At 46.4% G+C, this 22083-nt stretch overlaps 1 protein-coding gene across 2 annotated transcripts; it reads left to right on the top strand.

Annotated features, from left to right (window-relative positions):
• Positions 1–16: 16 nt before the first annotated feature.
• Positions 17–21961, top strand: WEE2 (WEE2 oocyte meiosis inhibiting kinase). 2 transcript variants are annotated; one of them, XM_039570565.1, is made up of 17 exons: positions 17–132; positions 4251–4622; positions 7327–7526; positions 8066–8114; positions 9722–9894; positions 10528–10649; positions 11939–12085; positions 12852–12953; positions 13274–13359; positions 14274–14444; positions 14530–14672; positions 17100–17136; positions 18053–18113; positions 19052–19192; positions 19829–19916; positions 20442–20530; positions 21794–21961. In XM_039570565.1, the coding sequence occupies exons 2-17, from the start codon at positions 4290–4292 to the stop codon at positions 21838–21840; spliced, it is 1989 nt and encodes a 662-aa protein (XP_039426499.1). In that variant the 5' UTR covers positions 17–132; positions 4251–4289; the 3' UTR covers positions 21841–21961. The 2 variants fall into 2 exon arrangements, with proteins under 2 accessions (XP_039426499.1, XP_039426500.1); XM_039570566.1 differs by lacking the exons at positions 17–132; positions 17100–17136; positions 18053–18113; ... (2 more) ...; positions 20442–20530; positions 21794–21961 and adding exons at positions 479–827; positions 15551–16828.
• The last annotated feature ends 122 nt before the right edge of the window (positions 21962–22083 follow it).

Below are 22083 nucleotides of genomic sequence, written 5' to 3'. Positions count from 1 at the left end.
AGCCGAGCCGAGATGGAGAGAGCCGAGCCGAGATGAAGCGAGCCGGGCCGAGTCGATATGAAGCGAGCCGAGCGCGGCAGAGATGAGCCGAGCCGGGCCGAGCCGAGATGAGCCGAACAGAACCGATCTGAGGCGAGCCGAGCCGAGCGGAGCCGCACCCCCCGCGCCGCACCGGCGGGGGGCGGGAAGCGAGGGGGCGGGAGGACGGGGGTGTCACCGGCGGGGCGGGGCTGGGGCCGCGGGGCGGGGCTGGGGCCGCGGGGCGGGAGGACGGGGGTGTCACCGGCGGGGCGGGGGCCGCGGGGCGGGGCCGCGGGGCGGGGGCCGCGGGGCGGGGGCCGCGGGGCGGGGGCCGCGGGGCGGGGGCCGCGGGGCGGGGGCCGCGGGGCGGGGAGCGAGGGGCGGGGAGCGAGGGGCGGGGAGCGAGGGGCGGGGCTGGGGCCGCGGGGCCACCGCGCCGAGGCGGCCGCGCCCGACAGAGGCTGGAGCCGCCCGGGGCAGGTGGCGGAGGTCCCGGCTCGGAGCTCTTCGGTGCCGGCTCCCGGAGGAGCGCGGGGGCTGGGGGCAGTCCGCCTGCCCGTGCTTCACCTCCCCGCGCAGGGCAGAGCCAGCTGCCCGCCTTCTGTCCCCCCCAGGCTGTGACCCCAGTGCCGGGCAGCTGCTTCCCCCAGCCCTGTTAAAGCCATCCTGCTGGGAAAGCCACGGGAATTGGGCAGAGCAGCCTCAGGGCCAGCAACGGGGAAGGCTCGCCCCCACCCAAATTGCTGTGGTGGAAGCTGCGAGCCACAAACCTGAAGGAGTCAGGGATGCTGATCCAGTATCTACTGGTGTGTGTGTATATATATGTGTATATACGTATGTACATAAATATATATACACGTACATATGTGCTACAGAAGGATGTGAAACTGTTTTGGGAGGAACAAGCAGAATCAGCTTGAAAGACGAACACAAGCATGACCAAAGCATCTACAGGCAGCCAACTTTTTGTAATTACCATCCTCCTTATGCTACCACCAATGTCATTAAGTGTCATTAGGATCAATTTGGTTCCCTAGGTCTTCCTGATTAATTGAATTACCCAATTAAACAGGCCACAATTAAAAGGAAGATATTGTCATAAAAGCCTTAATTGTCTTACTTTTTTCCTGTTGAGCAGTTCTGAGTGTTCAATATCCCATTAAGAAACCCATCATCCAGTTTCCTCAGCAGTGGAGTTTGGGTTTTTTCTCTCTTTTTTTGGTAACATTAGCATCCATTTGCTGTGAGCTTCATTTCAGACAGCTCCAACACTGAGTGGGCATTTTTGTTTTGCAAAGCCCATGCACAAGTTTTCTTTGCAGAGCTATAGACCAGAGTAGGTGGTGTTTAGCAGATGGAGTTTTTCATAGAAGGTGACTGGTAAAGAAAAAAGAAACAAACCCTGCACAATATTTTGTTACTGTGTAAAGAAAAGCCAGATTCTGCAAATACTTGGCCACATGCTTTGCTTTAACCGTATAGACAGTGCCAATCTTCATTTGGATGAATATATTTTTGCATGTTGGTGACGCTGAAATGACAGCTCGTTTCTATCTTCATCTCCACAGTGGTGCTGCTACAAATGTCAAGTGTCTGTCCCCCAGCAATCTAGGTGGGAAACAAATCCCAGCAAACAAATCTTCATGACCCACACAAGCTATTTGTGGTGCAGAGCTGTTCCTGGTCCCCTCAGCAGTGCAGTCACACCAGTATTGCCCCTGCAAGAGGGAGGGGATGCGGTGGGGAGAGCAGCCAGTGGCAGGGAGCAGGGGCTGCCAGTGCTGGCTCTGAGGTGTGTGAGACATCATCATGCTCTGAGCTCTCAGCTTTGCTGAAAAAACCCTGTGGGACAAGTGACCCCGTGGTACCAGAGCAATTGATACGGCTTTGGCCAGCAATCTGGGCCTGCTGAGGGCACACTGTTTGCTGGATACATGCAAAAAACAAAGGCCACATTTTCTACTATTTTATTATTTCACCAAAACTGAAAAGATCTAGGCTGGGAGATAATATTACCCTTTTAGAAATAAAAACTCTACTTCAAAAGAAAATTAACACCTTCTCCCTCCAGCTGAGGGCTCTGGAAATTGTCATCAGGTCTTTGAACAGTCAGGAAAAATGTAAATGAAAATGTGGTGGTTTTTATTTTTAAAATGCAAGGTGAACAAGCTGGGCCTTGTTTACACAGCAGGTCCAACTTTTCTCCTTTACATATCACATCCCTCTTCAGAAAAATGGATACTGCTTCTAAGTCTTGAGCGGGAAAAAAAAGAAAAAAAAATTTTTTTAAGGTGGGATTGAAAGCTGGTCTGAAGGAATTTCTTTGCTGGGTTATTAAAAACATGTAGTTATAGGGACTAAAAACATTATTTCTTCAGAATTAATATATTCCAGTCTAATGCTTCGGGTACTGAACATCTGATGAATGCAATCAGATCACAGCAGTACTAAAGTGGTCCTGGATCTCAGCTGGCCAGGTGCTGCAGACACTGCTTGTCATGGCAGAAAGCAGCCAGTGCTGGCACTGCCAGGCTTTTGGACCTGGCCCAGGATAAGGCATGAGGAGATGCAGCAGCTGCATTTCAGACCAAGGGAGACTTGCATGGCAGCAACAGGTTCTGTGCCTGGAAGAAATACTGCAACCTCTGGGCCAGATGCAACCAGTTCTGGGTTCCTGGCATGGTGTCCTGAGACTGTTTTGGTGGCCTGTATCATATGAATTGTTCATCACAATCTTAACAAGCAACTTCAGAGACCCACATGGCCATACTTTTCATTTAAGGAATGGGTTAGGAGAGCACAGAGACCTCAGACCAATGTGGCCCTGTATGTTGTGGTGGGAATTGCCCTAGATGTGTGCAAGGGAAAGCAGGTGCTGCATCTGCCAAACACCCATCTCCTATGGGCTGCAGCCACTTCCAATCTCTGCATGTCCTTCTAGCAGCTCTCCTCAAGGCTAAGAAAAAAGGCTGCTGTAACCTTGTTCCCAATTAGTTAAAACTTGCTCTAATCCAACTTTGAAACACAGGTTCCCAAAGGCTCAGAAGATTCCTGTTTTTACAAAGAGGTGCAGTGAGGGGAGACACTGACCTGCTCCCAGGGAGCAAGAGAGCAGCCCCACCTGTGGGGCTGCCTCCACCAACACAGCTTCTCCTTCCTCTCCCTTGAAATCTCAAGATGGGAAGCTATACTGAGATACTGAGACCTGTGTATGGCTCCTAACTCTCTCCTGAAGTCTTATAAATTATACATTCATAAATGTATATGTTATAAATTAGGCTACTGACCTCTGCATGCAGGCTGTAATGCTTGCCCAAACTAACGCATATCTAAATGCAGGAAGGGAAATTCAGACTTAAAAGAAGGAAACACAGGGCCCCATCACCACAAGACAATTAACTCATACAAGTAAAGCCCACAAAGACTGGATCCCTGATGGGATTATGGAGCAGACTGGCTGTCAGCAAACATCACTCCCCTTACAGGCCTCAGGAAGGTGAAGGGACCAGTGTGCAGAAGCAGGGAGATGACTCAGACTCAGAGGGAGTCCTGGCTCCCTGCAGAGTTGGGTGTTAGCACAGCAAATCCACATGCACAGAGAACTCCTCATCCACCAGGCAACTGTGGACAGGTGCTGCCAAACTCCAGATGTTTTGCATTAGCATTGGCTCAGGTGTGGGGCGATTATAAATGGTCCAGGGCAGGAGAGAAGCTGTCTGTGGGGTATCTGGTGACTCCTTGGGGCACCCTCTGCTTTTACAGCTGTATGTACCATGGGATTTTTTTTTTTTTTTTTTTTTCCCTTCCCCCCTCTAGTTGAGAAATTTAATGTAGAAAAGAGTAAGGGGAGGCTGTGTGTGTTATTCTGTTAGGATGTGGTTTCCTTGTGTGATGAGACTAGTGGGTGGATGGAGGAGTTGTCTTAGAAATTTACTGGGAAAGGCAGTGGCTTCTGAGTTGTATCTGAATTATGCTAATAAGGTAAAAAGCAAAATCTGGTGTTGCATAAACAGTAGCTGAATGGCTTTGTACTTGGTAATTCTGGGATGCTCTTCATTAATCAGTGATGTCTAATTACACCAATGAGTGACCAAGGCTTCTGTGTATGTGGGATTGGGGAGTGTGGTCAGCAGAACTGATGCCCTTGATGAAGCAAGGAAGAAGATAGTTTAGAAGACAGCTATTTAATAATGCTGTGTTTCTCTCCCTCTGTACCTCTAACAAAACAGGCCAGTATCAGCTCTACTTGTTCTGTTTCATGTGCTAACATGGATGACTGGGACAACAGCAACGAATTCATTCAGCGACTGGACTTCTCCAGTTGTGGTGAAGACAGTGAAGACAAAAGTGTAAATGAGGAGGACTCCCTGAGCTTGAGCCCCCCCAGAAGCTCAGAGTTCCAGAAATGGCAAGAGAGCAGTCCTCTGCCAGCAACCCCTCAGAGAAAGCTTAGTGAGATTTTCCTGAGCAGGACAAAAGCTTGGATGAGTCCCACCCTGAAGTCTTCCCCATCTGTGAGCAAGAGCTGGAGTAAACCTGAGACACCGTTGCACATCACCTGGAAGAAGCTGCAGCTCTGTGACACCCCGCACACTCCTAAGGTAATGGCAGGTCTGTAGGAGATAAATGTATCTCCTTTCAAGAAGCTCATTGTTTGGGGGGGACTTGGAGATAGGCAGCTGCACTTGCTGCTCTGTTCAGCACGTTTCTGGGTGCAAGTGGGTTCTGTCTTGAAAGTTGGAAATGGTGTTATGGGTGGGATGTGTACTTTGCTTGGTAAGTGTGGATCACCTCCAGCCAGCTTGTTGTCTGGTGCCATGGTTTTTCTTCTTGCATGGAGCAGTTGCTTAGTGAATTTGAGGAAAGCAGGGCTTTTTTCTGAGGGTAGCAAATCCCCTGTGGAAAGGGTAGCAAACCAATGTGTGCTTGTGGAGGGAAGTTAGCCTCTCTTCACCTGTGTCACTGTCCCAAAAAGCACCCTAGCTACTGGGCTAGTTTCTTGGGAGAATGATCCCAGCCCCTATTTTATGTGTAACTTCTTGGACAGAGTATAATACAACTGCTTTTTGAGTAAGCACAGGTGGAGACTTGGCACCAGCTCCTCTGCTCCGAAATAATTTCTGGTGTGTGCATGGCTCCAAGCAGTCCAGACCTGCAGTGAAGCGTAGCTGTTGGTCTTGTCTCAATGTTCCTTCTCTACTGATAGATTGTTTGCTCCTTTGCTTAAGTCAGAAGATCAGTTCTTTAATGCTTCTGAACTAGGATTTGGCTTCTGTCCTCATCCAAAAACCTGATTGTGTGGAGAGAAGGATCCCCTGGCCTTATATGATTGACTGTGTGGCAATATTTACTGAGGAATGGCCTACCATTCTCTTGGGGAAAGCAGTCTAAAGGGCATCACTTCAAAAATTTCCTGCAGGGACCCTTTATCAGAATTTTCCCTAAATCTCACCTTACCATAGGTGAGAAATTATCCTAGTTGGCTAGAGTTAATTTTCTCCACAGTAACTGGTACTGCACTGTGTTTTGTGGGCTTAACATAAGGACAGTGTTGCTGAAACATGGTTGTTGCTGAGTGGTGTTTACCCAAAGTCAAGGACTTTTCAGTTTCCCATGCTGACAGTGAGCAGAAGCAGCAGCTGTGTGGCACCATAGCCAGGACAGCTGCCAGGAACAAACCAGAGGAGATTTCATACCACAGAATGCCATGCTCAATATATAAACAGAGGGAAATTACCCAGGAGGGGCTGATTAGGGCTCAGGGATGGGATGGACATCAGTCAGCAGGTGGTGAGCAATTGTGAGTCACTTGTCTGTCTTGGATTTTTCTTTCTCTCTTTCTGTTGTCTCTTTTAATTGTGATAATAATCATTATATTTTATTTTAATCATTAAATTGTTCTTTTCTCAACTCACAGGCTTTACCTTTCTTCCCTGTTTCTGCTCCCTATCCCACTGGGGAAGGGATTGTAGTTGTGAGCAAAGGGCTCACAAGCAGAGGGCTTAGTTGCTGGCTGGGGTTAAACCATGATAGAGGTCTATAAAAATCTTTTCTAGACCAGATGGGCTGCTGGTAGTGAAGGGTGCTTTCAGGGTGTGCATTGTGTAGACAACATGTTAGCTGGATGATTCAAAACATGCTGCTTGTACTTTGTCATGTTGTAGCCCATAAGCAGCAATTGCATGAAATCAGCAATTTCTTTTCCTTTCTCTCTTGGGATAAAGGTCTTGTTTTCCAAGCATGCTGCAAAAGATGGGCTCAAAAGGGCCTAAATCTGCTTGTAGACAAGGCTGGGAGCATTGGCCTTAGACATTTGAAAGGGATAGGAAGGATGAGAGAGCAGAGCCATGTGTAAAACTGCAGACAGATGAGCACCAGAGCTGCCAGATGTGAGTGGAAATGTGGCTCCAGGAGCATAATAGTGAGACCACTGCTGGATTGAGAAGATATGAATACCTTGATCTTCAACAGGGAGACTTTTATATTCTTAAAGGGCTTTTAACTAGAGGAAAGTACAATGTTAAATAATCTGTAGACCTTATATCAGTCTCTCGAAGCTGAAACAAGTCAGACCCAAACGTTTTTTAAAAGCTGATGGTTACTAAAGGAGTCAAATCAGAGTGAGTAGATTTTTGTTTTCAGCTCAAGACTGGTGTCTGTGCTTTCCATGGCCCAAGGTTCTGAATTAGTCCGTGAAACACAGTGGCCTGTGTTCTGTAGCAAGGTGACTATAGAAGATCTGGAGGTGCTTTCTGAACTTAAAGTTCTGAAATTCTGGTTTTTATCCATGAGGAGAAATGGGTTCTGGTTGCTTTGCTAGTAGCCATACAAAAAATTTCTACCAACTTACCCTATCCTAATGCTGCTTATTGCTGGGGAGCTTGGGTGGTGTTCCAGCTCATCTCCTGACAAACCTGTCCTGACCAACTGATGCAACAGTCCATGCCTGGCAGAACTAGGTCTTCCATGTTAATGCAACATATGATGCAATTTCTGCTTCTCTGTGGGAGGGAAAGAGGAGCAGCTGGCTCCTCTTGAGGACTGTGCTTGCCAAAATGGCTCTGCAGGCCTCACCCAAGTGAGCAGGGAATAGAATATGAAAGGGCTTAACAGAGAATTAAATGCTTTGTGGAAAATGAAAACTGTGGGGACTAAACTAGGGACACAGGGATTTAATGATTCAGCTACTCCAAGGAAGGCAGCTAATTTCTCCTTGGGTCACAGGAGAACAAGAATTTTATTCTGAAATAGCAGCAACAAAAAATGTCCTGGTTTATCTTCCACTTTTTTCTTCTCTCAATACAGAGCCTGTTATCAAAGACAGCTTTTCCTTCATCTGCAACAAAGGTCCCACCCAAAGGCTTCCGGCATCTGAGACTTACTCCTCGTGCTGACTCTGATGACTCTTCCCAAGCTTCTCTTGTCAACATTAATCCCTTTACACCAGAGTCCTATCGACAAATGCTCTTTCATCCTAATGGCAAACGGAAGGCCAGAGAAGAGCTGTAAGTGAGCTGCTCTTAAGTAGCAGACTGAAATCAGACTGTTGGAAGGAGATAAGTAATGGAGATGTTCAGTATCTGGACTTATTTGCTAACAATGAATCACTCACTTCTGTAGTATTCATTGGTGCAGAGCAAATGTTAGCAGATATATAAAGGTAGTAGAAATATAAATACAAATCAATCATTGCCTTTGTTCAGAAAGGGAAGTGGGGGATCAACAGCTCTCTTTAGTGCTATGGCTGCAGCTTCACTAGTAATAAGGAGGCCAGGAGAATGATGCCTCTGGACAATGCCACTCTGTCCTGTGGGCAGTACTGAAGTTGCTTTGTGGAGGCCTTTTAAATGGAAACAAGGAATTCCTAACCTGGGACTGTAGTCTTTAAGACCTCAACTAAAAACCTGTATATCAACTCTATAAAATATATGATTAAGCTGTGAAGCAAGATTTGGAGGTTCCTTTGAAAGATGTTTTAATTTCAAATCCAGTTGGATTGCTGCACTGAAATAATACACCAGACTTTCCTAATCTTCTGTTATAGGAATGATCCTCATCCAGGAAGCCAGATTAAACAGGAGCTACCTACAAATGTGAGTGTCTGTATATTTTCCTCCCATAAAGTGGATAAGATGCTTGTAAAGGCTTGGTGTTTGATGGAATTTATTCTGTTATTGGAGTATAAACCATGGCACCATGCCAGAGGATGAATACCTATGACAGAAAAGTTCCAAGCTGAATGTTTTGTTAATATTTGTTTGAGATGACAAACTTGGAAGAGGCGGAATTGTTCTTTGTAACTGTGCGATAGCCAGGCTTACAGAAGAATAATGGTACCCTCTAGCTGAGGAGACTGGGATTGCAGGCAAATGGTCTTCATGGAAAAATTACACCTGCAGAGCAAATAGCTACTGGCAGCATCCACTATCCGGCTGCCACGATTATTGTTTTACCTAGAAGAACGCCTCAAGTAACTTGTGAATTACTGAAATACTATTCTGCTCAAGTGCTAATTAGATTGAGTATGTAATATAGAAATAAAATTGTCTACTAGGAGGTATTTTTACTCTCAAGCTTTTAAGATAGTGTAAAATACAGCTGCCTTATGAAATGCCACCTGTTGGGAAGGGCTGCTGTTTCATGTGAGCCACCTTTTATTCCTTGTGAGGACCAAATCTTACTCCCTCCTCTGTAAGGCCATATACCATAAAGTACAGCAATGACAGCAGTGGTTTCTGTGCAACATGAGCTGCTGTCCCTGTAAGGGATGCAGGAGAATGGAGGAAAAAAATCACTTAGTCCACTCTTGTTGTTCACTTCATGCTCCACTGCTTTTCTTTTCTTTACTCACTTTCCCTGCCAGTAGGCATCACTCTATCAACAATTCCTGGATCCCTAGTGGCCATTATTGTAGCGATAATGATGTTCCAGCTGTTCTGCCAGCTTTCAACCTTTTGTGGAAAACTGTCTCTGGGTGAGATATCAGTGGGAATACAAACAAATACACTGAGACCAGCTAATCTGCCATTAGTCAACAGCTGGTGCTTCAGACCTGGAGAGCCTGAACTGATGCAGAATGGCCTTGGCTGCAGGCAACCTCAGCTGCCAGGATAAAGCAGCTCTTGCACAGCTGGGGTCACAGGAAACTAACACACCAAGCTCCTCTCCTGAGCTCAAAATAGGCATTAGATCTAAGGTCTTCTCAAGTCCTATCTTTAGGCCAGTTACTTCAGTATATTGTTGTTGCTTGCTGTTCATCCCTGACTGACTCCATCAGCTGTGGGTCTAGGAACTTGTCTGGGTTGTCAAGAGAAGGGATGTGATGTCAGTAACCCAAGGAAGCTTAGGCATGTACAGCCAACTAGACCAAATTTCTCCTTTGCTGTAATTTCTACCTCTATGGCTAACAAGTCCTGATTTTCTAAAACCAACCAACCAGCCTTGCAACTTGGCTGAACCAGGGAAGATGGCCTGTAAGTAGTCAGAAAAAACACAACAAGTGAAAGGTAATTTAAAGGATTGAAACTGCTGTTTCAAGAGCTGGCCACACACACCTGCACATGTGCCTGGATGAACATCAGAATGGGAGAGGGATCAGTGTAGGTGATCAGTGACAGCAAGTGTTACACATCTCTAAAACCATGACAGATATTAAGTCTTTTAACTCCTATTTGTGTTTGCTGTTTCTGTGACCTTGCAGAGATACACTCTGAAAGCGAGCAATATGGTTTCCCGCTACAAGAAGGAGTTCCTGGAACTAGAAAAAATTGGTGTGGGGGAATTTGGCTCTGTCTACAAGTGCATCAAACGCCTTGATGGATGTGTTTATGCCATCAAACGCTCCAAAAGGCCTCTGGCAGGATCCTCAGATGAGTGAGTGTGCTTGCTGGAAACTGCCAGTTGAAATGATGGGCATGTTCTTGTGATGGGAAGGAGGGAGCAGGGATCTAAAGGTATCTGATGGAAGGCATGAGCAAAACTTGGCTGCTGTTGCACTTCCAAGTAACAGTTGGGAGAATGGGGGAAGATATCACTATACAACTATTGATATAAATGTCTAGGAAAGGAAGAAGTCACATGCATTGCCAAGTGAGAGGATGGCATACCTGAACACCTTGGGTCCATCCAGACAGTTTCCTTACAGTAACTGTCAAGTAGTTTATTTGTGGTATGTCCCTGCCTTGCTGCATAGCCAGCACTACTCACATCTGTATTGACCAGCTTGTGGTGTCGTGTATGCTAAAGCAAAGTCTTTGAAGCTGCTGCTGCCTTTGCCTCTTTAACAAGAGACTTGCTCAGTGATCATTTTCTTTAACAGCTGCTCAGTGCATTTGAGCAAGGGCAGGTTTTGCTCTAGCAGCTGTAAAAGCCAGTCTGTCAAAACCCAAGAGAAAGGGGCAACAGAGGTGTTCTGGGCTTTCAGGCTGCAAACCAGGGCTCCTCTCCTGGTGTGAAGCAGCCTCTGGCAGCCTGTCACCTCTGCTTTTTCTGTGTGTGCTTCCCTAGGCAGCTGGCGCTGCGCGAGGTTTATGCTCACGCTGTCCTGGGGCACCACCCCCATGTTGTGCGCTACTACTCGGCCTGGGCAGAGGATGATCACATGATTATCCAGAATGAACACTGCAATGGTAAGAGCTGGGACAGTGTTCAAGGCTGAGAGCTCAGCATGGGCAAAGTTGCCTTCTTTTGTACTTAAATATGGGATATTTTGGCTTGCAAGAAAGCAAACTGCACTGGGGCTGCATTTCCATGGAGAATCCAGTCAGGGCTCATAATGTTTAGATGGATCTCTGAATGGTGCTTATGTTTTAGAAGCAGTGAATACCCTCTTCTTTCTGGGATTTGAAACCTGTTCCTCTATTTTGGCTGGCCTGGAATAGCATTGCCTATGCCAATGCTTAGAACTGTGCCTGGGACTGTCTGGGTAACACCTGATATGGGTGACTCAAGAGCAACTAACTCTTAAGGGCCATGTATCTTGGCAAGAACCTCTTCTTAATGGAGGTGGGTAATGACTGGAAGAGTGGCTGCCTGGTTGAGATGAAGGTACACTGCATTCTGACTAGAAGAAAGGGGTTGACAGCTGTGGAGAAATGGAGCAAATGATGAGGCAAAGTGTAAATGGCGTGCTGCAGGCAGGGTGGTAAACTCCTACTTGAGTTTGCCCTTGGCAATACCACTGCTTGAGAGAAATTGGAAAATATACCTTTAGCTACCAGAGTTACTGAAGGCAAATATGTAATATTTATCTTTCAACTGCATCTGTAGTATTGGGGCTCCATGAAGAGTGGTTATAGCTGTTTGGAATATTGCTTTCAAATCTGGTAGAGGCAACCATGAAATGTGGTGCTCATTGCTGCAGCATTGATGTATTGCTTGTGTTCTGGCGGATGAACATCTGAGACTAAAGGAGAAGTGGTGAAAAGTAGGCTGATGGAGAGAGGCCATGATATCTGCTATTTCTGCAATATCCAAAGTGTCTCAATGAAGACTCACAAAACTGTGTCAAATGTTACATTTTTCAGTCAAAAATCTGCTAGTGGGAACTTAATTTCCTTGTTCCACCATTCCTATACCTGCTTTCTGCACCTAAGCACAGCAGAAGCAATTAAGTGTTCTGTTGTTCACTTGCAGCAGCACCAGCATCATTAACAGGTCAGCCCTCCTGGCAGGATGTAGAGCTGTAGGCTGGAGGTAGAAATGCAGTTGTTCATCCTTGTTGAGCAGCAGGCTGGGCATTCCAGGGCAGTGGAAAGGCTGAAGCCTTGTCCAAGTTTGCTCACTAGAGCACACAGAGAGCTGCTGTGGTTGGGGTGTGTCACTAGCAAGCCTCCAAGTGTTCTGGGCAGCTAAGCTATTTCAAACATGCTGTTCCATAAAACCTTTGTCAGGTCTCAGACTGGCTGTTTTCCCCTAGGAGGGAGTCTCCAAGATGTGCTGCTGGAAAATGCAAAGCTCGGGCAGTATTTCCCAGAAGGAGAGCTGAAGGAAATATTGCTACAAGTCTCCATGGGATTAAAATACATCCACAACTCTGGCCTTGTGCACCTGGATATCAAACCTAGTAAGTATAGTGCTCCCCTCCTTTGTGGAGGGTTTTCCTAATGATTCCTCAGGGGTAGGACCTCTAATAAATCCTTCTGAGTGGACTGATTGTCATGCTTCAAAGGAAAGAGTACCTTTCCCTTGTCTTGTGTATGGTGTTTTGGGTCTTTTTTTGATTTTTATTTTGATTTGTGCCACTACTGCTGCTCTAAAATTGAGTAGTCTCTGATAGTTGGCAGCATTTCACTCTTGTCTCGTGACCTTTGCAATCCTGGCTCATGGGAATCACCTTCATACTGGTGGAGCAAGTAGGGCTGCCAGTGAAGATGGGGACTTCCTTGTTTATTGCTCTTTTGTTGCACAAGGCTTGACTTTTGAGTGTGTACCTACCCTGAGGGATTAAGTTCCTGCAAAAATAGCAACAAGGTTTCCTCTCTGCAGCTCAGGATGGTCACCTCCAGGGCAATGCTCCCCTTCTCACGTACTTAATATTCTCAGAGCGGAGCTCCTTTTTCCTGCTGAAATTATGCTTCTGCCTCAGAGGGCAGAGGAAGGGGAAGTTGATTTCACTAGGATATTTTATGCCCAAGATACAACTGTCTTATGCCAGCTGTGTTGCTGAATGTGAACTGGGCAGAAAGCTGACTAATGGGTGGGAAGCATATGCATATTTTCTCTGGCTGCAAAACTTAACTACTTTGACAGGTGGGATTTTTACGAAGTTGTCAGGCTGCTGCAGCCCAACTGCTACTATCACCCTATTGCTAAACTTCTCTGTCTTGCAGGTAATATCTTCATCTGTCACAAGCTGGCAGTTTCAGGCCCTACTGGGCAGGAGGAGAGTGACAGTGAAGATGAATTCTCTCCTGGTGTGGTGTATAAGATTGGTAGGTTTTAGCCTACTTTACAATTGGTGTAAGATTAGGGCTGCCCATTACTGCTTGATACTGCCCTATCCTGCTGGCTGAAGAGACTTGCACATAAAAGTGATAGCATAGTCCTGAATGCCCCAATTACTTACCAGAATTAATTCCTCTAAGAAAAGTCACAGAAAACTCATGTACCTGCTTCCAAGTGGAGATTTCTGAGTTAGGAGTAAGCTTGCTCTTTTATTCATTATTTCTTTTTTGGTGCCTATGAAATGCAGACTTTTATTTGAGAATTCAGTTTGCTTCATTACATTTCAGTTTCTTGTTCTTTGTCTCAGGTGACCTTGGACATGTGACATCAATAACAAACCCTCAGGTGGAGGAAGGAGACAGACGGTTTTTGGCCAATGAGATTTTGCAAGAGGTACAACTGGTAGAGCAGGGCAGTGAGGAGAACAGGGTGGGAGAGCAAATGGGGAGAAATCAACTGTAGAGCAGACATTAGTCTAACTTGTTCCTCCCCTTATCTCCTCTTTCTTCTGTCTGGTCTGGCCATGAAATCTGCCAAATTAGCACTTTAGCATGAACGATAGTGGTGTGGATATTGTCATGGAAATACTTCATATGTAAATACTTCATAAGTAGCTATCATTGGATTATTGCAACGATTCCCCTTGAGGGATTAGTGGGACAAAACCTTTATCAGTTTGAAGACATTTGATTAGCATATCCAGCTGAGATTAAACTACTGGATGTGATTACTGAGGAATAAATTTACCAAGACAGATGCTTTGTAAAACAAACACTGAACAAGTAGCGGAGAGAGGTGGGAGGCACAAGGGAACCTCTCCAACTGATTGCAGTTTTGTCACTCTGGCCAGCAAATAAAAAGGGAATCAGTATTGAATAACCAGGTTGGATGTGTTATTCAGTTCAGGTATTTAGGTGACAGTGTCTGTTTGGGCTGCAAGTGGATTTAAGAATTGTTAGGCCAATGCATCAGATGCAGTCTTCCTTTGAGTTGAGCATGGGTAGCTTATTGCCTTGTGAAGGCTGGAGGTACATATCTGTTGGGCCATCCTCTGGAGCTACTGCAGTGATCCCAGTGTGGCCTGCAAGCTCCTCATGGGTGGGTGAAAGCCAACATGCTTTAGTGGTACTGCCTGCTGCCAGTGTTTTTATCCTGAGGAGGAGAAAACAGCTCACTGGGGTGGTGAAGTCCACAGTGCCATATACACACACTTGCTTGGCGGTTTCTTTTTGAGCTCATACCCCAACTCACCTTTGTTTAGTATAGCAAGATGTTCCTTTCTAACACCTTTCCCCTTCTCTCTGCAGCAATACTGCTACTTGCCCAAGGCAGACATCTTTGCCCTGGCACTCACGGTGGCTCTGGCAGCCGGTGCAGCGCCACTGCCTCACAATGGGGCCCTGTGGCACCACATCCGCAAAGGAAATATCCCACCCATCCCCCAGAAGCTTCCCCACTGCTTTCTAGAGCTCCTGAAGGTGAGGAAGTAGTCTTGGCAGAATGGTGGCTTTTGCAGCTGGCATGTGACAAGAGTGTTAAGCTCTGAAGTCCTTTGCCTTCTAGCTCATGATCCATCCTGACCCAGTGCAAAGACCTTCTGCCACAGCTCTCACCAAACACCCTGTTCTCCGTCCTTCATATGGAAAAGCTGTGCAGCTCCAGGAGCAGCTAAATGAAGAGAAATGCAAGACTGCCATGCTGGAAAGGTAGGGCTGGCTTGGGCATGACCGGGAGAAGGTGTGAGCAATAACAATCCTGGTCACCTGCTCTGAATGGAGGGGTGGTGGTGTTGGGAGACTGCACGTGCAGAAATACCCAGTCAGCTCCTGTGCCTGGAGCTGGGAGGATGATGGGGCTGTAACAGGGACTTGCAGTGCCCAGGCAGCAGCTGTGCTTCAGCTCTGGGTTGGAGGGAACTGGCCGAGTTACAACAATGAACTCGTGTGCTTCCTGCAACCACTGGTGATGCAAAATGCAGCTAGTGGGCAGATGAGGAATTGAAAATGCACTGAGATAGTGGTCTAAGCACAGAAGGAAGAGAAATATCAGGTGGTGGCAGATAGCCTTTTTTCTCTTGTTCCCTCTCACTGCTGTTGGCAGTAGTGTTTAGAGGTGCTGGGATCTAAGAACTGCCCCACAACCCCTCTAAGTGCAGTAGTCAGCTGAGGAGTAAGTTTTCTGTGTAGACAGAAGAGTGAATGCTCTGGAAGAACAGCAAGTACCAGGGAAGAAAGCCAATGGAAAAGAAGTATATGCCTTTATGTAGGTATTTGTGCTGCATGAGATGACATTGATCTAAGTTAAACCATTCACAAATGCCTGAAACAATGGGAGAAAAACTGAGCGAAGGGTTCCTTGTACTGGTGCCAGTGTGTTGCTGCCTTTTCAAGCAGAAACTCTAGAGACAGCTACAGTAATCTTCACGTCACTCTCTGGGGTGAGAAGTTGCTCCCTTCCAGTGCTGCTGGCGTATTACAGTAACCCTCTTGTGCAAGATTGTTCATAGTTTGCTTCTGTAGCTGATGGGGATTCATGCATGACACGGTTTTCTTCCTTCCCTCTTCCTTCCATCTCCTCCCTGCAGGGAACTTAAAGCAGCTCGCCTTGCCCAGACCCTCATGAAGGACCAAGCCTTAGGAAGTGCCAAGTTACAAGAGTCTGAAACCTCTTCTAAGCAGAAGAGCAAGCGTCTGGTGGGAGGGAAGAGCTGTCGTTCATTTAGCTTTACTCTGGGTTACTGAATTTCTGTGTTGTCCAAAGAGCTCTGACTGCTGAATGGCCCTGTGAAAGCAGAGGGTCTGCACAGACCAGTGCCCCATATTCTCTCCCTGTCATTTATTTTTATTGTGGTGGTGGTTTTTTTTTTGGATTTTTTTTTTTGTTCCCCTGTTAGTTATGAGATGTTGGCTGAGAAAAGAATGACTGGCTTGCAAGTGCTGGATCATGGGATTTAAGGTTGTCCTCAGTCCTTTACCTGTTTAATTTCTTGTGTAACTGGTCTTGCTAGAGATGAAGTGTAACTCTGCCATGACAAAAAGATGACATTTTCTCTACTCACTTCCCTCTTTCTTGAGTTGGCCCCTGTTATTGGTGATTTTTGTGGTCTTAACACTTGGGCTGACTGCTGACTATATTTTTAGAGGGGTGATAGTGGCTGTACAGGGAGACAGCATCTACAGCTGGGCCCTTCTAGGAACAAGTAGGCAGAGACTTTGGCAGCCAGTTTTAGCTACACATCAAGAGCCAGGCTGGTTACACAGCGGTCCTAGGGAGCTTGGGCTGCAGCTGGAGTGGCATTTCACTGAGGGGGGACACAGTAGAAAAGGAAATACTTTGAGTTAAGGAGTGGGAGTTGAAGAAAAACATTCTTTCAAATTTAAGCAACAAAACTTTTGTAACTGGGTATGTTTTAGCAGACTAGTTGGTCCCTGATGCCTGACTTGTTTTCTGTCAATCGGCAAGGACTCCCTGGTCAAGGAGGGGGAGACAACTGCAGTGTGTTGGTAGCTGGGTCTGTTCCCATTTCCCTTCCAGTATCTTGCGTGTGGTGCAGCTGCCTGCCTGTGAACTGCAGGCAATTAGAAAGGGCTTCTTCAGCTTTTTGGAGTTGCCCATGTTAATTGTATTTCGTGTTTGAGATCCCGTACACCCTTCTCCCTCTCCCCGCTAACTGTAACTTTGGGGGTCCTTGTCCCTTGTGTGTGTTGGATGGACAGAGCGCTGCACCGTTAGGAGGGACAGCGTGAACTTGGTAACTCGGTTATTTCCAGGTCTTACTGGTTTGTTTTATGATGTTGCACATGCTGGCTTTTAACTGGGAGATCGTTTCGTGCGAATAAAGGTTTTATCTTTTTTTAACCGATGATGGAGTGATGCAGTTTTGTTCTCTCCTTCCCGGCGAGCTCTGGGTCCCCCGTGGGGCGGGTCTCCGCTGCCCGCGCTGCCCGGCCGCTCCTGCCCGTCTCCCCCGGGCCGCGTTTCCGCCCGGAACCTCCGGCCCGTGCCTTTCCTGTTCCGGCCGTCTGCGGGCGCAGCGCGGCGGCGGGAGAGGTGCGGGGGGCGCGGGGTCGGCTGCTGGGGCTGGGCCCGGGGCTCCCTGGGGCGCTGCTTCAGCCCTGCTTTTCCCTCCGCAGGCTCGGCGGCAGCATGTGGCGGCGACCGGCGTGGCAGGTAGGGCCGTGCGGGGCCGGGGCCGCGGCGGAGCTCGGGCCCTGCCGCCCTCGGGGCGGGGGGGAGAAGCCGCTGCAGCCGCTCTGGCCCCGCCGCGGGGCTGGCGGGGACTCTCCGGGAAGGGCAGCGGCGGACAGAGCCCGGCGCCCCGGAGCCCTCGCCCGGACAGCGCCGGCTGTGGGGCCGCGGCTGCTGTGCCTGCGCTCCGGCCGTGCGCTGGGTCTGCTTTTGGGGGAAAAACGTGAGCTCTCCCACAGGCCTAGAACCACATGTTATGGGAAATGAGCCTTTCCCCCCGTTTCTCCACATGGACCTCTAGCAAAAGTGTTCCTGGGTTTATTTTCCCCTGCTCGTTCTAGGATGGAATATTTGCTGGCATAAAGGCAGCTCCTTTACTTTTTTCCCCACTTGCAGTACTGAGAGTTTTGTGTCCTTGATTTGCCTTGGGAACAAGGGTGTCAGTGCATCCATTCCAATGTGTGGATGTACTTTTTGGGCACACCTGGTTAATCTCTGAAGTAAAGCAGAAAGTTGGTGGAACTATCAGACTTGTTTGGTTCCAAAGACCAAAGCTCTAACAACTAAACCACCACAGTACTACAAACCACCTCCCCCCTACTTATGTATTACAGAAAAAACAGTAGTTACTGCACGTCCCAAAAATAATTGCTGGAGGTACACCATTGGACCACCCTTCTTTCTTGGCAACTTTTTAACCTTGATTTAACCAGACATTCTTAAACAATCTTATTAGTTTCATTTGGCTGAACAGATTTCTTTCCTCAGTTTTCCCATTAGTTACATATAAGAACATACTTGCAGAACCTCTGCAAGTGCTCCAAAAATGAGGTGTAAAGGCTTGTGAATGCTGTTCATAGTTTGTGTGGTGCAAACTCGCATTTCTCTGTTCGTTCAGGTGCTACGCCAGTTTGTAAGACATGACTCTGATATGGCTACCTCATTGGTACTTGAAAGATGTAAGTAGCTCCTGACGTGCAACTTAATTGTTTCTCACTGTGTTTATCTCAGTTTTAGAACATCTGAAATAGGGCAGGAGAGAAGGAGCTAGGAATGGTAGCTCCTCAGTGTAGCAGCTAAGAATGTGTTGTTTCAAGCACACAGACTCTTGAGTGGCTTCCTGTCTGGTCGCTGCAGGAGAAGGTGAGGTCAAGCAGTACTTTAGGGGGAAAAGAAAAAAGCCCTGATGAGGATTACCATCTGTAAAGGGCAGGTAGTTGTACTTCATCTGTGGCAGTGGTTTGGGTCTGCTGTTGTCATGGTTTCTAACACCTGTCTTCAGGTGCCTTGTGTGCTTGTTTCTCAGACTCCTGGGTCCCTGGGGGACTTGTGTGGGTGCTGCTGCCCCAGCAGGATTTGCTGCAGGTGTACTTCAGCCTTCACTATTCACTTCACATGCTCATTGTGCACAAGGGACGCCTCCCTGACCTCTTCCAGTTATCCTTGAACATGGAGAAGGGATAAACTGTCTGCCTAGGCCTGGTACCTGTGTAGAAACAAATGGCTCTCTCATTCAGAGGATGGAGTGTAATACTGCAACTTTGTTTCAAAGATACTGCTATGCATTTTATTTTTATCGTTGTGAAACAAATAAAAGTCAAGATAAGTAAATGCAAATTAGCCTCAAGTGATATATGGATGTGTCTGTGAAAAAGATAGAACAGAAAGAATAAAGAACCTTTGGCTTTTAAATAGGTTATATCATAGTAATAATAATGACAGTACAGACACAGTCAACCACCTGCTGGGGCCTGAAAAATCCAAAAGTCACAAGAGCTTGAAAAGTGGTTAGGAGGATCAGGAAGTTGTAATCCTAGCCCTTGACAAAAGCTGCTGATTTGCAGCTTGCCATGATTAGCAGTTCACCTGTATATGTGTTTGGTCTCTCTTGTTTCAGCCATGAATCGTGTTCAGCTGCTTGGTCGGGTTGGACAGGACCCTATCATGAGGCAAGTGGAAGGAAAAAATCCTGTTACCATATTTTCCCTGGCAACCAATGAGATGTGGCGGACAGGAGATGGTGAAGTGAGCCAGGGAGGTGAGTCCGCATGAGCAGCATGTCCCAGGTCACCGCTGCATGGCCAGCAGCATCATGCTTGCAAATCTCTGGGGTGCAGGAAAGTTCCTTTGAGGTCAGCAGAGATGCTGCTGCATTTGTGTGCCTTACTGATCCCCAGCAGCATATACTGATGAGAGATCTGCTGTTGACCTTCCTCAGTAGGAGAGGAGTGTTGAGTGGGCAGTTTGTCACTAGTGGGGTTTGTCAGAGGCATAGCAGGTTCTGTACTCTTACTTGTCTTTCAAGATGAGGAAGATAAAGAAAAGATAATTTTCTCATTGATTCTGTCATCAGTTTGCATCTACGGATGTCTCATATTCCCTAACTTCTAGTCAAAGTGGAGTGTCTGACAGGGGAAAAAAAAATAAGAGCCTGAGCACTGTCTTCCAGGAAAAGTGATGACTTGGTTTGAACTGTGCTTCTGCACAAGATTTTGTTTGGACACAGATGAGTGGAACATGTCGTTCTGGAGTGAAGTGGGAGATGGAGTGCTAGTATATGTCTGTTTTCAAATCACTTCTCATTGTTTGAGAATACCAATGTGTTGAAACTAATTTCTGTGTCTTGTATCACAAAGAGGATTTGGCATCCAGCTCTGTTGTTTCTGTTCCTTAGGTGATATCAGTCAGAAGACGACATGGCACAGGATCTCTGTCTTCAGACCAGGCCTCAGGGATGTCACCTATCAGTATGTGAGGAAGGGGTAAGTGAATAACAAATGTGGTTGAGGATTTAATGCCTTAATAATGGATTAGTGTAATAATTATGGTGTCCAGGAACTATACAAAGATACAGGTGCTGTAAAACAAGTTAGCAGACCTGCTACAAACAACTGATACAAAAGCCTGTGTACTCTGAATCAGATTCTGAATTCAGCCTTTTCATCAGGAACTGTAGTAATAGGACAAGGAATGGGCTCAAAGTGAAAGAGGGGAAATTTAGGTTAGATATATGGATTTAGGTTAGATATACACCTTACTGTCAGGGTAGTGAGGCACTGAAGCAAGCTGCCTAGAGAAGCTGTGGATACCCCATCTCTGGAAGTGTTCAAAAGTCAGGCTGGATGGGGCTTTGGGCAGCCTTGATCCAGTGGATGGTATTCCTGCCCATGGCCAGGGGGTTGGAACTATACAGTCTTTAAGGTCCCATTTCAACCCAAACCATTCTGTGATTCTAGATACAGGGTGGAAAACTGCAGCACCAAAATCAAATTCTTGTTTTTTTCCAGCTCTCGAATCTTTGTTGAAGGAAAAATAGATTATGGTGAATATACAGATAAGAACAATGTGAGGCGACAGGCCACAACAATTATAGCAGGTAAGGAGCAAAGCACCAAGGTGCCCCTTGCCCTTTTAAAATGGAAAGGGGGTGGAGGACCTCTGGACTGGAGCTTGGTTTGTCTTCAGCCTCAGCATCCACACTCAAGGATTTTGAGAGAATGGGTAGTAGTGTGTACCAGTAGATTTTCTCTGGCACTGCTTGTGAACACACAGAAAATGAGAGAATGCTGTTGCAAACTGTTGGTGTCATTTGCTTATGCCAGTTGGTGCAGGAGGCAGACATTGAGTGTTTTAAGAACACTGGTGTGTAGTGCTGCAGGTCAGGCAGATTCCTTTTCTAAGCACAATTTGTTTAGAAGCTTTGTCTCAGTTTGCCAGAATTTTTTTATTCCTGTTGAAGACTGGAGATGTCACCATTAAGGACCTCAGAAAGATGTGCAGATAACTTGATGGAGAACTTAGAAACACTTTGTTCTGGTAGCCAGGAGTGGTAAGAAGAGCACAGAATGGATGAGGAGTAGACTTGTGCCTTGGATAAACACAACAGAAAACTAGGAAACTCAACTTTTCCCAGAGCATTTAAATAGCCTGAGCATCCTTCATCTTTATTGTGGATAGAGCTGCTACTGAGTTGCTTTTGAGTGACGGGTAAATTAATTGGGTAGTAGAGCAAACATTTCTGTTACACAAGTATGTCTAAAAAAACTAGGACAGAGGGAAAGGAGGGGGGGCAAAAAGGAAAAAGAACAGCCATAGTCCTGGAGGCTGTTTCTGCAGCCTCTTTAAAAGCTAGCAGTGCTATAAATTACTGGAGGGGAGAAGCAATTCTCTTTTTTTAATTAGTGTTCTCCTAATGGTTTCTTGTTGAAAAGGCCCAGTCTCAAGATGCTTTAGAAGTTTGTGCGGTTTGATGCAATGGGAGCTTTCTATAGTCTGTAGGCTATTGGCATGGGTAGTGCAGACTGAAAATGACAAAAAGGAAATAAGCTGTAACTGATAAAGATTGTACTCAAAGAATTAAACCATTATTTTAAAATGTTTCCAGTGTCTTTGACTGTTCAGCAGCTTTTCATCAGCTTTAGCACCCTTGTTTCATAGTAGCCACCTTGAATTGTCTGCTTTCAGGGCAGGTAGAGAAAGAACCCTGTATTGGACACTGTTTTGTTTTATGAACTATTATTCTGTTCCAAAATCCACATCTTAGCAGCTTATTTTAACACAAATAGCTGGTCTTCATGGTGTGAAGGCTTGCAACAGGGCAAAACAATCCTCAAGATTAACTTTTTAAATTTCTTTTCAGATAATGTGATTTTTCTGAGTGATGGCTCAGTGAGAGACAAGGTGTGATGTCCTTAGTGTTTGGACCCAGGCCATTTCATTCCTTTGGTTTTTCAGTGCTTCATAATTATGTAATTGCAGATATTGCTGTAGCTTCATTAAGAAATAAATAAAATGTTTGTTACCTAGAGGGTACTTCTGTGTGTTTTGTTTTCCCATGCGCTTTCTCTCTGTTATCATTGTTTGGATTCCTTTCTTTTTTGCTGTTAAAGGAAAAGTATCCCAGGCAGCTGTATCAATTCTTGAGCTGAT

Source organism: Corvus cornix, chromosome 1A, assembly GCF_000738735.6.
Source record: "Corvus cornix cornix isolate S_Up_H32 chromosome 1A, ASM73873v5, whole genome shotgun sequence".
In the NCBI taxonomy this organism is placed as follows: Eukaryota; Metazoa; Chordata; class Aves; order Passeriformes; family Corvidae; genus Corvus; species Corvus cornix.
The sequence above is the reverse complement of the archived record's forward strand: the minus strand, read 5'-3'. Positions and strand labels throughout refer to the sequence as shown.

What these genes read in the sequence shown, in the direction of transcription:
- WEE2 (XM_039570565.1), top strand. Translation starts at nt 4,290, where the DNA reads ATGGATGACTGGGACAACAGCAACGAATTCATTCAGCGACTGGACTTC. An exon ending in ACACCCCGCACACTCCTAAG is followed by an intron (nt 4,623 to 7,326) that starts GTAATGGCAGGT and finishes CTCTCAATACAG; the next exon opens with AGCCTGTTATCAAAGACAGC. An exon ending in AACAGGAGCTACCTACAAAT is followed by an intron (nt 8,115 to 9,721) that starts GTGAGTGTCTGT and finishes GTGACCTTGCAG; the next exon opens with AGATACACTCTGAAAGCGAG.